Here is a 13,482-nt window from a genome sequence, read left to right on the forward strand (position 1 = left end):
GCCCGCTTATGAAATCCCAAACCATGAGAGAGCCGTGTGCCATGTTCAACACACCTGTACTGGCGCTGGACCAGGCCTTAAGTAGTTAACCATCCTCCAATCTAGCAACTGAAGTCTTGTAAAAATATTATCAAATCTAATATTCAATTGAAGATCAAAGCTCAAATCGACAAACATTTGAAAATGCATCTTTGCTCAACGTAAATAAATTATTCTTAACCTTTTAAATGCCAGTAGGTAGAAGTGTAGCTGTGCACAGCAGGCCGTGAATTTTTAATCAAAATAAATCATTTTTAAATCTTATTTTTATAAATTAAAAACATTACACCTTGAAAGGATATTTAAATGGCTTACCAAATTTATTCAATATTCGACGTTTTTGCTTCCCTTCACTTAGATAAACATATTTAAAAAAAAACGGGTCATATGTATGATACAGAGGCTCAAAGAAGAGCGAGTAAACTCGCTATTTTTCTATGGCTGGCCTGCTGGGCACGGCCAAGAATGCGAGTTAACTCGCTCTTGGCACAGAAGCGGTTAAATAATTAAACAAAAAATCAAACATATACATATGTAATATACAGCATTGGTAAATAAATTAGTGGCTTGTTTGCGTCATGTGTTTGTTTCATTTAATAATATTATGTCAAACATAAAAGTCATTGCTTTAAAGTTTTCATTTCCAATTTATATTCACTAAATATGTTGACATTTCCAGGCTACCTCTTAGAGCCCAATGATTAAGATGTCAATCAATACATTTTAAGACTGTTAAGCTGGGTATACACAGACTGCTACAAGAAGTCCATATCCCAAACACATGGACTGCCATGCTATTATTTATAATTTTGACAGCCATGCAGTTTTTTTAAGTATTTTTCCATGAACAAGTATGCAGTCCTGCTGTTTGTGTATTTTCAGCTTCAGTTAAATTTGATGTCCCTTTACAATTATTATTTTCAGCTCGTCTCAAATCAAGCGGTGAATTTGAAAAAGTTAATATTACACCTGACAACAAAGATGGATTCACCACAATTACTCTCTGCTCAGGTAAAAGAAAACCAAACATATTTATTAAATAAATGACGACTAGTTTTTTTTATTATAAATAAGAAACAAACAATACTATTGTTGACAGTTTTTTCCTCCGTGTCTAGAGGGAGTTTTCATTTTCCAATTGTTGGCGTTACTGATTTGCGCATTCTTTTTTTCATAAATTCTAGCAATTTGTTCAGGCTGTAGCCTCGGTTATATTTGGACAGGTGACGTTTGTGTTTAACCCCAAATTGTGCAGTGCAAATTTTTATTTTTTGTTTGTAAGTTTTGAACGTACATTTTTATTGTTTATTTATTATGTAAACTGTTAAGAATTAATACATTTTTGTCCTTTTTGTATACAGTGTATGATTTGTCATATTAAGTGAAACATACCCTTTGAGGCCTGTTCTTTTAAATTAACGTACAAATAACTTCTTAAGTATTGAAAAACAAAAATATTCTCCAAAAAATTTTGGTCCGAAAGCGTTAAATGTTTATTTCAAAACTGTAAAGCTAATGATGGAAATGACGTTTTGTGCTAGAAATAGTTGTGTTAACCTAAAAAATCCAAGTTACACTAAAAAATATAGAGAAGTACAGTAGAACCTCGTTAATTCTAAATCCAGCGGATATCAAAAATCAAATTTCGAATTAACGAATTCCCAAGTAATTCGAAATTTTATGAACAAAAAAAAAAAAACGGTGAAAATCGAGTTCCTCGGCCGCCCCTTCAAATTCGGGTGGTATCTTTGGAGTAAACTCGTATTAATACCAAGTATTCCCGTTTAAATCGAATTTTTGCAGCCGATTTCCGTCGCGATCGGCCCTTCAAGTTCAGTTGTTCTAAGCAAATTCATAAAAATACCACACATTTCCGCGTAAATCAAATTTTCGCCGCCGATTAACGTCGCGGCCGGTCCTTTAAACTCGGATATTCGAAAAATACGATATATTTCCGCATAAATCGAAATTTTTGCGGACGATTTCCGTAGCGCCGGATCTTTTAACTCAGATATTCTAAGTAAATTTAGTAAAAATACTATATGTTTCCGCGTAAATTGAAATTTCGGAGCCGATTTTCGTCGCGCCGAATTTTTAAGATTCAGATATTTGAAATAAACTCGTAAAAATGCGATATATTTACGTGTAAATCGAAATTTCGCGACCGATTTCCGTCGCGGCCGACCCTTTAAATTCAGATATTTATAATAAATTCATAAAAATACGATATATTTCCACGTAAATCGAATTTTCTCGGCAGATTTTCGTCGCGGCCGGTCTTTTAAAATCAAATATTTGAATTTCCTCGGCCCTTCAAACTCGGATATTCGGAATAAATTGGAAAAAATACGACATTCCAGTGTAAATGGATTCCGATTTACAAAATAATAATACTAATTAGGGCGATGTATAAACACGTAAAAATACACTTTTCGGCATTTTACCGTCATGGCTGTCTTTTAGATTCAGATTTACGAAATTTTAAGATTTATTTTCGCACAAATCGAAGTTTTTCAAATTACACAAACAAATTTTCGTGTGTGGACAAAAATAAATTTCGAATTACGAATTAACGAATTTCGAATTAAAAAAAAAATTGTATGAAAAAAAATTTCTGTGGATATTTTTTTGGCGAAAATTTCGAATTACGCGTTTTTTCGAATTATCGGGGTTCGAATTAACGGGATTCTACTGTAATTGTTAATGTCTTTAAATTTAACAAAGATATCAAAGAAAAAAAAACAAAGCTGACGAAGCACGTATTACATGTGCATTATCAATAACTGGATTCCGGATGATAACCGATCACTAAATAATGGGGTCGAGCTGCCATTGTAATTTTTTATTCCTACAAACTGTGAAATCGTCGTAGGCATGACAGATGATTAAATAGGAATAATTTCCATTATGATTTTACTGTATCTTGTGTTTAATTACAAATATTAAAATTAAAACTCTTTGACCGGTCGCTGAACCGTCGGTCCGAACGGCGGTGCAGCGAGACGAGACGTGACTCGACGGAAATACATTTGTATTATGCATTACATATGGATTACGGAAAAATAAAATAAATGAACGAGAATTGGAAATTTCCTATTTGAGAGACTACAAGATGGCATGCAAATTGTCTGGCCCACAAGCAATGGACATTAGAAATACATTGGCATCACTAAAATAGTTATTTTTAAGAAAGTTGCTAGGTTTTTGTATAAGCCTTTGTAAAATTTAACACATAGTGCTCTAAAGACCTAGCAACACAGTACTAGAGTTTATAAATTTATACATATAAGCCTTTGTAAAATTTAATACATAGTGCTCTAATGACCTAGCAACACAGCGCTAGACTTTATAAATTTATATATTTAAAGTAAAATTTCACAAAAGTGTTTGTAAAAAAAATTCATTTACAAAATAAGATTGTTATACGCAGATCCTGGAATTTGAGGTTAATCTGCAAATGACAGTTGAACGTAATTCAGTTTGCTGCGCCGTATTGCATACAATGCAGCAGATAAATAACTATTGATAATAATCATTGTTTATATTCGTCTACTTGACAATGGTGCTTGAAATTGAAACCGCCGTCTATCTAAGATAAAAGTTAGTTGGACGTACATTTGTTTAGTTTGTCTATGGACTTGTTTGAGTTAGATTGTTTTTGGTATAACGCATTCAACAACATGGGACGCCAATCTAAACTTAAATGCACAAGTAAATTATCTTTCATTGTATGTTTCTAAATTTGGTAACTTAATATTTACATAGGCTGTTTAAAATTATTCAACATTTGGCTAGCAAACTTAATTGTTGATGTAGAGCATTTCTGGAACACCTCTTTAGGAATGGAGTACAATTGGACCATTGTTTCACTTCTCCCAACTGTCCTGCATGACACAAGTCCGAAAATGGTGATGGACCCCATCATTTCATCTTGTTAAGGGCTTACTTGAAGGCCAGTTCCTCTTCAACCACACAAAATATTAGGACGGGTTGTTTCACAGAATTTGAACAATTCATCAAATTTCAAAGTCCATTTTCAAGTTCTGCGAAGGTTCTATTCAAGTATTGTTATTGTTCCAGAGAGAATTGAATTGAATTGAAAAACAACTTTCAATACTGATTAATTGTTCAAATTCTGTGAGACAAGCCGTAAAGACGGAAACTAAAGAGTTTATAATGTGTGATGCTCGTGGCATTGTCGTACATAACCTTAAATAATTACTTTGTTGTACCACAAATATCTTACGTGGCAATTTCATTGTTCAAGAATTCAGGTTCAACTCACAGTCATACATATATTACTACAGTCAACATCTATAGCTGGTATTGAATTACCCATTGTCATTTGTCTTTCTATCTCGGGTTCTTATCGACTTCTCGTACAAATTTAGAGTTTGACGTACATGCGCAGAAGATTGACTTTCTACTTGTGGACTCCTAGGGCTGCCTCTGTATAGTACATAACTAACTAACGCTGTTTCGCTAAAGGGGTGGGCAGAGAGAATGGACGGCCACACAACTCTGTCTCGGCACACACTTTACTAATGCGTATTGAATATTATAAAAATGCCAAATATCTAATTAATATACCGGTACTCACATATTCTCAAGCCAGCAGTACAACATTGTATAATTTCATATTATTTATATAATTATTTACACATATAACGAATTAATGGTTTTTTTGTTTTGAAAGATCTTTTCCTCCTAAAAGTTTTTAAATCACTAATTCCAACCTCAGTCTATAAGTTTATACAGTTTATAAGAAAATTTAAAAAGTAAACAATGAAAGCAAAGGTACCTATATGTTCATTTTATTGCACCCGCAAAACCACTGACAAAAATTATAACTTTTCGTTTTAAAATACCGTTTTTAACCTCTTTATTTTTCTCTCTTGTAACATAAACTAACTGTCACTTTATTTGAATACTTTTGTCAAGATTCAATGAATTGTATGCGATTTCTTTCAATACGATATCCACAGAATTTGACATTTTAAATTATTCCATGCAAATTACATCAACAATGACATAATTACTATCTCACCGCGGTCATGCCGAAAACACCTTAAAATAAATTTTATATGATACTAAGCATACATCAGACGTGATAGTGTTTACCTCCATTGTTTCTATGGCAAAGAGAAATAAAGGAGATTGGTTTGGGACAAAATTTAAAGTGACCCATGCTAGGACATGCAATAGCTTCTCATTTGGACGCTAGATGGCACTGGAATGAATCGAAAAAAGTTTTGAATCAGCACAAATAAAAACTAAATTAACACACTCCGGCCGGGAAAGGTAGTTCTACCCGTTCGGTCGATTGATGCTAAAGCCCGGGAAGGGTAGTTCTACCTTTTGCCCCGGCCTCATTTCAATGGCAGAAGGGACGGAATTGTTAAATGAAATATGTAGCGCCAGTGCAAAAAATACCCGGCCGAAATGTGTTTAATCAGGTAGTTTGTTAAATCATTTTTTTATATTACTACTATTGCAGCATATTTTTGGGAGGTCGTTGTCCAAATGACCTTCTAAGAAGAGCCGCCACTGGTACTATATCATAAATATAATTTGTAATTTTTCCAGGAAGCGGCAAGCAAAGCGCTCACGATGGCAAGCGTGCAGCCATGCAGCTGTCCACCGCCAACACGACCTTCGATCCTAATGCGCCGGGCGGGGCGGCCAAACGGAGGCGGTTCGCAGAACTCGGGGAGTCCTTGGAAGACCTGACCGATGACACGGTGGCTGACATTGTAAACACCATAAGCGATCCCAACTATATGGCAGGACCAGATGTAAGTTTAATAATCTGCCATTTACTCTCTTCCCTTTGTCCTGCCCTTGGGTCTGTACCCAAACAAATATAGAGACTGAGACATTGAAACTGAAAGCTGTGGTATTTATAAAATATTTGAATTAACCTCTCAGACAAAGACATTTATATACTATGTGTTCCTTTGAGAACTGTCAAAACGTGATAATTTTTGTGTTATTTACAAGTTTTGCTAAAAGCATCATAACTCACGTCTTGGGAAACGTAGCCTCATTCTAAAAAATGTTTTGGAAAGATTATGAAATCCACTATCGCATTGTGTTGTTATAAGTAAATATTTGCGTTTCTAAATATATATTTTTTGAAAACGTCAAAAATATGTAAGAATCGATAACCATTATTTCAAAGCCGTGAAAAATATACTTTTTTCTGAGTATCATAAAGAAATAACACTTTATATATTGAAGAAATATAATTAAAAACTATTAGTCACCTCAAAATATTAACCGTCCAAACTAAAATATTTTTAATAAATTATTTAGAAACGCAATAAATTATGAACGAACAAGATGACAGATTCAATCGGCTTAGATAATGCAGTTCTACGTTCCATAGATATTGTTGAATACAGACGCGTAGCGTTATTCATTATCGACACTCTGTTTTTTAAATCATGGCAATCCGTATACTAGTGATGGAAATAAATCGATTTTTGTAAAATCTCGCGCGTTTACGTGAAAAGACGTTCTAATGTCTTGACCGCTATTATCATATTTACGTCTTTTGACGTTCTAATGTTCTGAGTGGTTAACTAGAATTATTGCACGATATAAGAACATCAAATTATCATTAATTTCAATTGAAATCAATGAGATATTTGTACAGGTTACATATAAGAGTTTTGTGTTGAAAATAAGAATTATTTCTTGTTTTTGTTAAGTATTTTTGACTAAAGTAATTTTTTTATTTTCGTATTTATCGCAAGTTGGTGCCAGATTATTTAATTTGAATGATATCACAATACAAATACTACGACCACACTCTCGTAGTTGGCACCCCACTAAAAGTACCAAATACATACGAGTATACTCATACTTGGCATTCAAAGTGTTAATACACACACTATACAAAGGGTTAACATTAAAAAAATAACGAAGAATACGTGCCAACCGTCCAATAACGGAAGTATAACAATATGTGAAAACAACAAAAAAACAAGAGAATAAAGTTTGAGTTAAATGTTAATAAGTTCGAGATTCAAGAAATTTTGTAAAGTTTTGGGGCTAACGCTAAAAATGTCCGGAAACTTGCGATTGCACTGGATGTTATATCCACATTAAATAATAAAGTTTTGGGGCTATCGCTAAATATGTCCGGAAACTTGTCATTGCAGTGGATGTTATATCCACATTAAATAAGAAAGTTTTGGGGCTATCGCTAAATGTGTCCGGAAACTTGCCATTGCTGTGGATGTTATATCCACATTAAATAATAAAGTTTTGGGGCTATCGCTAAATGTGTCCGGAAACTTGCCATTGCAGTGGATGTTATATCCACATTAAATAATAAAGTTTTGGGGCCATCGCTAAATATGTCCGGAAACTTGCCACTGCAGTGGATGTTATATCCACATTAAATAATAAAGTTTTAGGGCTATCGCTAAATATGTCCGGAAACTTGCCATTGCACTGGATTTTATATCCACATTAAATAATAAAGTTTTGGGGCAATCGCTAAATATGTCCGGAAACTTGCCATTGCAGTGGATGTTATATCCATAGTATGTCAACGATCGCTTGAGTTGATATAGTCGAAAAATTCGCACAACAGATTGGAAGAAGGTTAAGTTGGTTCTACGATAAGGTGTGTGGAATGTTTTGGGGTTTCTTATTGATATTGATTGAGATTATATTTGGTTATTTATAATATAAAGAAATTTTATGTCATTTTTGTCACAACGTTCATTTAATGTTTCCAATTTGAAGTATTCTTGGCGTTTCTTATAGTTAGCATGTGCGTGCACTAAGCCGCGCCCAATTTACCTTTATCGCATTAAAATATGAAATTATAATAAATTTTATACATTTCAATAATTTTTCCAAATTATTCCTAGCAATAAATTGAATTATATGGAATGCAAGCGCCCGATAGTCGGTAAGCAGTGTTGGCAATCTGTACTAAATCACAAAATGCCTTCTGTAATAATTGTGAGAAACAATAAAATAATGCGAGTAATAATATATATTATTTACCTATTTGAATGTTCCAGGCACTGCTGCAAGTCAGTGCTCCAAGAGACGAGGCCGCCAAGGTGGAGGAAGCTAAGAAGTTGATAGAGTTCCACGTCATCGGCAACTCTCTCACCGGACCCGTCAACAAACAGACCATGCTGTGGCTAATCGGTTAGTATTCTTTACTTTATATCATTCTAAATAAACTAAGAAGTTGATAGAGTTCCACGTCATCGGCAACTCTCTCACCGGACCCGTCAACAAACAGACCATGCTGTGGCTAATCGGTTAGTATTCTTTACTTTATATCATTCTAAATAAACTAACTTCGGTATAAATGGGTGGGAAGAACCTACATATTGTTTTAAGTTAAGTAACTTACTATTTATTTTCAGGTCTTCACAATGTATTTTCACACCAGCTACCGGAAATGACGAAGGAATACATATCGCAGCTAGTTTTTGATCCGTGAGTGCTTCATAACTTCTTATAAAATGTAGTGATATTATGTATTTAGATGAATTAATGCAGATAGATTGCAAGATTAATTCAATCTATCTGCATTGATTATTCTATTCTAATTCAAGGGTAAAGAGCCTATATAACTAAAGACTCTCAGAAGGTTGTGAACAGATTGAATAATACGGCTTTAAAATGTTGAACATGACATCTTTGCGGATGCTGTATGGAGGGTCTTTTTTAGGAGAGGAAAGAGTGAACATGGGTCTTGGGCGTTGTTGGAGGGAGGAAACACAGAGGCCGGCAAATCATACCACAGTCAAGAACGAGTCGCAGAAACAACCCATTCTCATGTGACAGATGTCAACTCTGTACATATGTTGGGCGCGCGTTTCCCCACTATGCACTGGTGTAGAAGGATGAATGACACTTGTTCCTCGGAGCATCATCCATTGTAATACTGGTAGAACAAGGACAGCAGGTATTTTGGGGCTCCAGATCATAGGTGGCTGCCCGAACAGTGGGGCGCACTTGTGATTCTTACAGGGTCGACAGTTGTGTACTATCTGCAGTATCTGCGGGCCTTGTTCAGTGCGCCAAGCTTCTGAGGGGCTAACTTGAGTCTAACTTGGAAGGAACCCCCGTACCTGAGCTGGTTACTTAGAGTTACACCAAGCATATCATAGCTTCCGTTGAAGGAGACTAGATTGTCATTTCCATCCCTTTTGGATGAAATCAAACATGATTTTTTAACAAAAAAATTTAGGATACGTTTTGGCCTGTAGGTAGGTTTATTTTGTTCAACAGCACATTAATAATATCTCTCTTTATTGTATGAAATTCGCATCTTTACCTAAAAATATATATATTTTTTTAAATATTGTACAACAGATTGTTAATCCAATTACAGTACAATCATCTTATTCTGACACTCTTAACATCTGGGAAGATAATTATACAAAAAAGTCTTAAGGATATTACAGAGAAATGAAATACACATACTGTTTCTAAAATTTCATTCAATAGCGCCATTCCTCGTGTCATGCTAGGTGTGTATAGTGTACATCGGTTTATAAATCATACAAGTACATGAAATTAACCACAGAAAATAATATATAAACAGTACACAGGTATATTGTGTAAAGAGTAGGAATGCATAGTTTGTTCACCAGTGTGTGTGCAACTTTATTTATAATACCTATGAATATACACTTACATTAAATTATGTTCACTGTACAATGGCTTGGTTATATCAATAACTGGGTGAGTGCACCGGTAAAGGCCCTATCATTACTTTTCATCCAAATTTGAATCACATTGGACCCATCTTCAACACACAAAAGGATAATCACACCAGAGATGTGCAAAATGAGTACACAAAACCATTTGAAATGCAAAATGGAAATGGGTCAAAACTTTTCCATTTGAAAATGCAAAATGGTTTTTAGTAAAGCATTTCAAATGCAAAATGCAAAATACCCATTTTCAAAATGCATTAAAAATGCAAAATGGTTTCTCAGGTCAAACATTTAGAATAATTATAGAATTTTCAAACAATTTTGTCATTTAATCATGGACATCAATGTAGAACAAACATATTACATGATGGTTAATCCAAAAACACCACGACTACAGATTATGAAACCACAAAAAATTTGCGCGGGACTAATGTTTTCAACGTAAAAACATAGAAACTGATATCTAACCTTTAATATTACAGCGTCATGGCCCAATGTTCACTATTTTTTCTTAATGGTATCATTCAATTGCCAGGGCTCCTACCAGGGAGCAACTTGACAAATGTAAATTATCTCTCATAGCGAGGTTGAGGACCGACTGATATTTGGGGCTCATGAAAAACAGATGAGTGGAGATAGTAGGAAGAATGTTGCAAAAAATCATTTAAAATGGAAAATGCATTGAGAAAAGCATTTAAAATGCAAAATGCAAAATGGTTTTTAGAAAAGCATTTAAAATGCAAAATGGAAAATACCCATTTTGCATTTCCATTTGAAATGGATTTATTTGAAATAAAGCACATCTCTGAATCACACATTGTTTTATTTTTCAGAAAACACAAGACTTTAGCGTTAATTAAAGAAGGGAGACCAATTGGAGGCATTTGCTTCAGAACTTTCTATACCCAGGTGAGAATTGAGTTCCGACTGCTGCCAACTTACAATATCATTTCACATTGGAAGACAGGCGTAAAATAAACGACTTAACTTTTTTATTCAAAATTCTAGACTCTAAATTTGACTGTTGCGAACTTCTGCAACTCATAAACTTACAAATACCTACAATAACAACACAACAAAATACACTATTCCACTGCGACACACATAAGCATAATTACATTGCAAACTCCCCAATACAACAGTTTCACACTATGGGAAACCAATACTTAGGCGATGTCGATATATTTAATATTAACTTTGCGAATTTTGTGGATCACGTAAAAGATTTATTTCAACACTATTCCTAAATGGAAGTTGTATTTTTGTAAACCAGTCAAATCGCTGTATTTTTTAATTTATGTTGTTGTTCTTTTTATTTTTCTTGCATATATTATTTTTTAATGAAATTTTATTTTTTTCTCATGTTTCAAAATTGTACCACTTACAAGTAAAAGCCCTCTGGGCATTAAATAAATAAATAATAAAACACTGTCTGTGGAGCCATGAGTATGTTGTGATCTGAAGTTAGTGGGGATGAGAGGAGATTAAAATGTATTATATTTTTCAGGGCTTCAGTGAAATAGTATTCTGCGCGGTGACTTCCAACGAACAGGTGAAAGGATACGGAACGCATTTGATGAACCACCTGAAGGATTACCACATTAGGAACAATATCCTTCATTTCCTTACCTTTGCTGATGAATTTGCAATCGGTAAGAATATTTGCAAACTTACCACATGCACACTTTTTGTAAGTTCTTTAACAAGGTGTCATTTTTTATTTTATTGAGGATTTGTTTCTTACCAGTGGGTTAGATTAGGATAAATCATGATTCTTGTTTGTGTGTCAGAATAAAATCTCTCCAACGATTAGGTTTGGTGTCAGGAAATTTGCACAGATTTGTAGATAAGTTACCGTATTATTTTATTTTTATACTAGATGTACGCAGCCACGTGTTGCTTTGACTCAGTCTGCCTGTTCAGATAGAGAAATGATAGCGCGTTAAAATATTAAATCTCCTAAAGCTCTTCACCGATTGCTTTGAAATTTCGACACAACGTTGCATTCCAATACGTATATATTTTTTATATACCTATACTATATAAATGTCACCTGTGACAGGTAAAAACAGCGCTATTGTTTCTTTATCCGAACAGGCGGAATGAGCCATGGCAACGCTTGGCGGGGTGCAGCTAGTTGGTATATAAACACATGCGTATTGGAATGCAACATTGTGTCAATATTATATTATTTAAGATTTTGAACAAACGAACATTTACATTTTTATTTAAATAGATAAATACCTCACTGAAGTTCTGTTGTGTTCCGCCGGTACAGTTATGGCATTCCTAATTGGGGTTGTTGTGAGGTAAAGGATAGGAAAGAGGCTTTGAAACCTTGCTATTCAGATACGATCACTATACATGTAGAGTCTACTATTCTAGAATGTTGCGCAAATATTCTATGGTTTAATAGGATATCAAGTAAAAACAATGTATTTGTTTGTTTGCAGGTTACTTTAAGAAGCAGGGCTTCTCCAAGGAGATAAAGCTACCCCGTGCCATGTACCAGGGCTATATAAAGGACTACGAAGCAGCCACCCTGATGCACTGCGAACTTAACCCTAAAATAGTGTACACACAATTCACCGCTATCATCAGGAAACAAAAAGAGGTGATTTGTTCTACTTTACCTTGAGATCCCCGAGATATTCTTTGTGTTAACCATACGAGAGTCCCAATTATTTAGAGGCATTGGTTATACAGGAAAAACCACACTTATCCACTCTATTAATGCGGACACGTATAAACTGTTTAACTTCACCTATATTTCACTGTTTATCCCACGTAAAACCATGTTTTTAGGGTTTATACATAAGAAGTTCTGTTTTTTCAGTGCCTTCAAGACAGATATTAAAAATGTACCAATTTGTCACACGTAATAAGGTTTCCCCACATAAATCCACCTGAGCGATAGCTACCCAAGTTAGTAGGTGATTTTAATAACTGATGAGCTGAGGTGTACCCGGCGTTGCTCGAGGTTATGAATGGTTTGGAGTAGATTTTTGAGGGTGGAAATTCTAGTGTACCTGAAAACTCGGGAATACTCCACTTCTCCTGCCATTCACTTCTACGCCATACATTCTCCTTACACGCCTTTCTTTGTTCATCACAAACGCCACATTTTACCACACGAGTATTTGATTCATGTCTTCCTCGGGTGTTCCCCGTTTCTTCAACCATTACTTCCATGTCATATATTCTCCGTACACCTCTTTCTTCGTTCAAGTCTCATTTTACCAAAAATAATTATTTCATTCCTGTCTTTTTCATAATTGTATTTTTTGTGTATTTCTAGATTGTGAAGAAATTAATTGACATCCGACAAAAAGAAGTAAGAAAAGTTCATCCTGGCCTGACGTGTTTCAAAGAGGGGGTAAGTTATGAAAATATTTCTTTTTGATAGAAGCAAGAGACATATTACAGTAGAACCCCGTTAATTCGAACCCCGATAATTCGAAAAAACGCGTAATTCCAAATTTTCACCAAAAAAATATCCACAGAAATTTTTTTTCATTAAAATGGTTTTTTAATTCGAAAATCATTAAATCATAAAATTTCGTAATTCTGAACCTAAAAGACAGCCGTGGCGGTAAAACACCGAAAAATGTATTTTACGTGGTTATACATCGTCCTAATTAGTATTATTATTTTGTAAATCTGCATCGATTTACACTGGAATGCCGTATTTTTTTCCAAATATCCGAGTTTGAAGGGCCGAGAAAATATGTTTTATGCAGAA

At 34.5% G+C, this 13,482-nt stretch overlaps 1 protein-coding gene across 2 annotated transcripts in view; it reads left to right on the forward strand.

Moving 5' to 3' along the window:
- The window catches only part of Gcn5 (Gcn5 acetyltransferase), a 28,935-nt gene that overhangs the window by 10,218 nt on the left and 5,235 nt on the right, over positions 1-13,482 (forward strand). For both annotated transcript variants that reach the window (XM_089644708.1, XM_089644709.1), the window contains exons 9-16: positions 964-1,050; positions 5,626-5,834; positions 8,082-8,214; positions 8,439-8,511; positions 10,574-10,649; positions 11,248-11,392; positions 12,194-12,354; positions 13,039-13,116. In XM_089644708.1, the coding sequence (XP_089500834.1) occupies positions 964-1,050; positions 5,626-5,834; positions 8,082-8,214; positions 8,439-8,511; positions 10,574-10,649; positions 11,248-11,392; positions 12,194-12,354; positions 13,039-13,116 (962 nt within the window). The remainder of the gene's footprint in view (positions 1-963; positions 1,051-5,625; positions 5,835-8,081; positions 8,215-8,438; positions 8,512-10,573; positions 10,650-11,247; positions 11,393-12,193; positions 12,355-13,038; positions 13,117-13,482) is intronic.

The sequence above is a fragment of the Hesperophylax consimilis genome, chromosome 21 (genome assembly GCF_061612785.1).
Source record: "Hesperophylax consimilis isolate HC1 chromosome 21, BYU_Hcon_1.0, whole genome shotgun sequence".
NCBI lineage: Eukaryota > Metazoa > Arthropoda > Insecta > Trichoptera > Limnephilidae > Hesperophylax > Hesperophylax consimilis.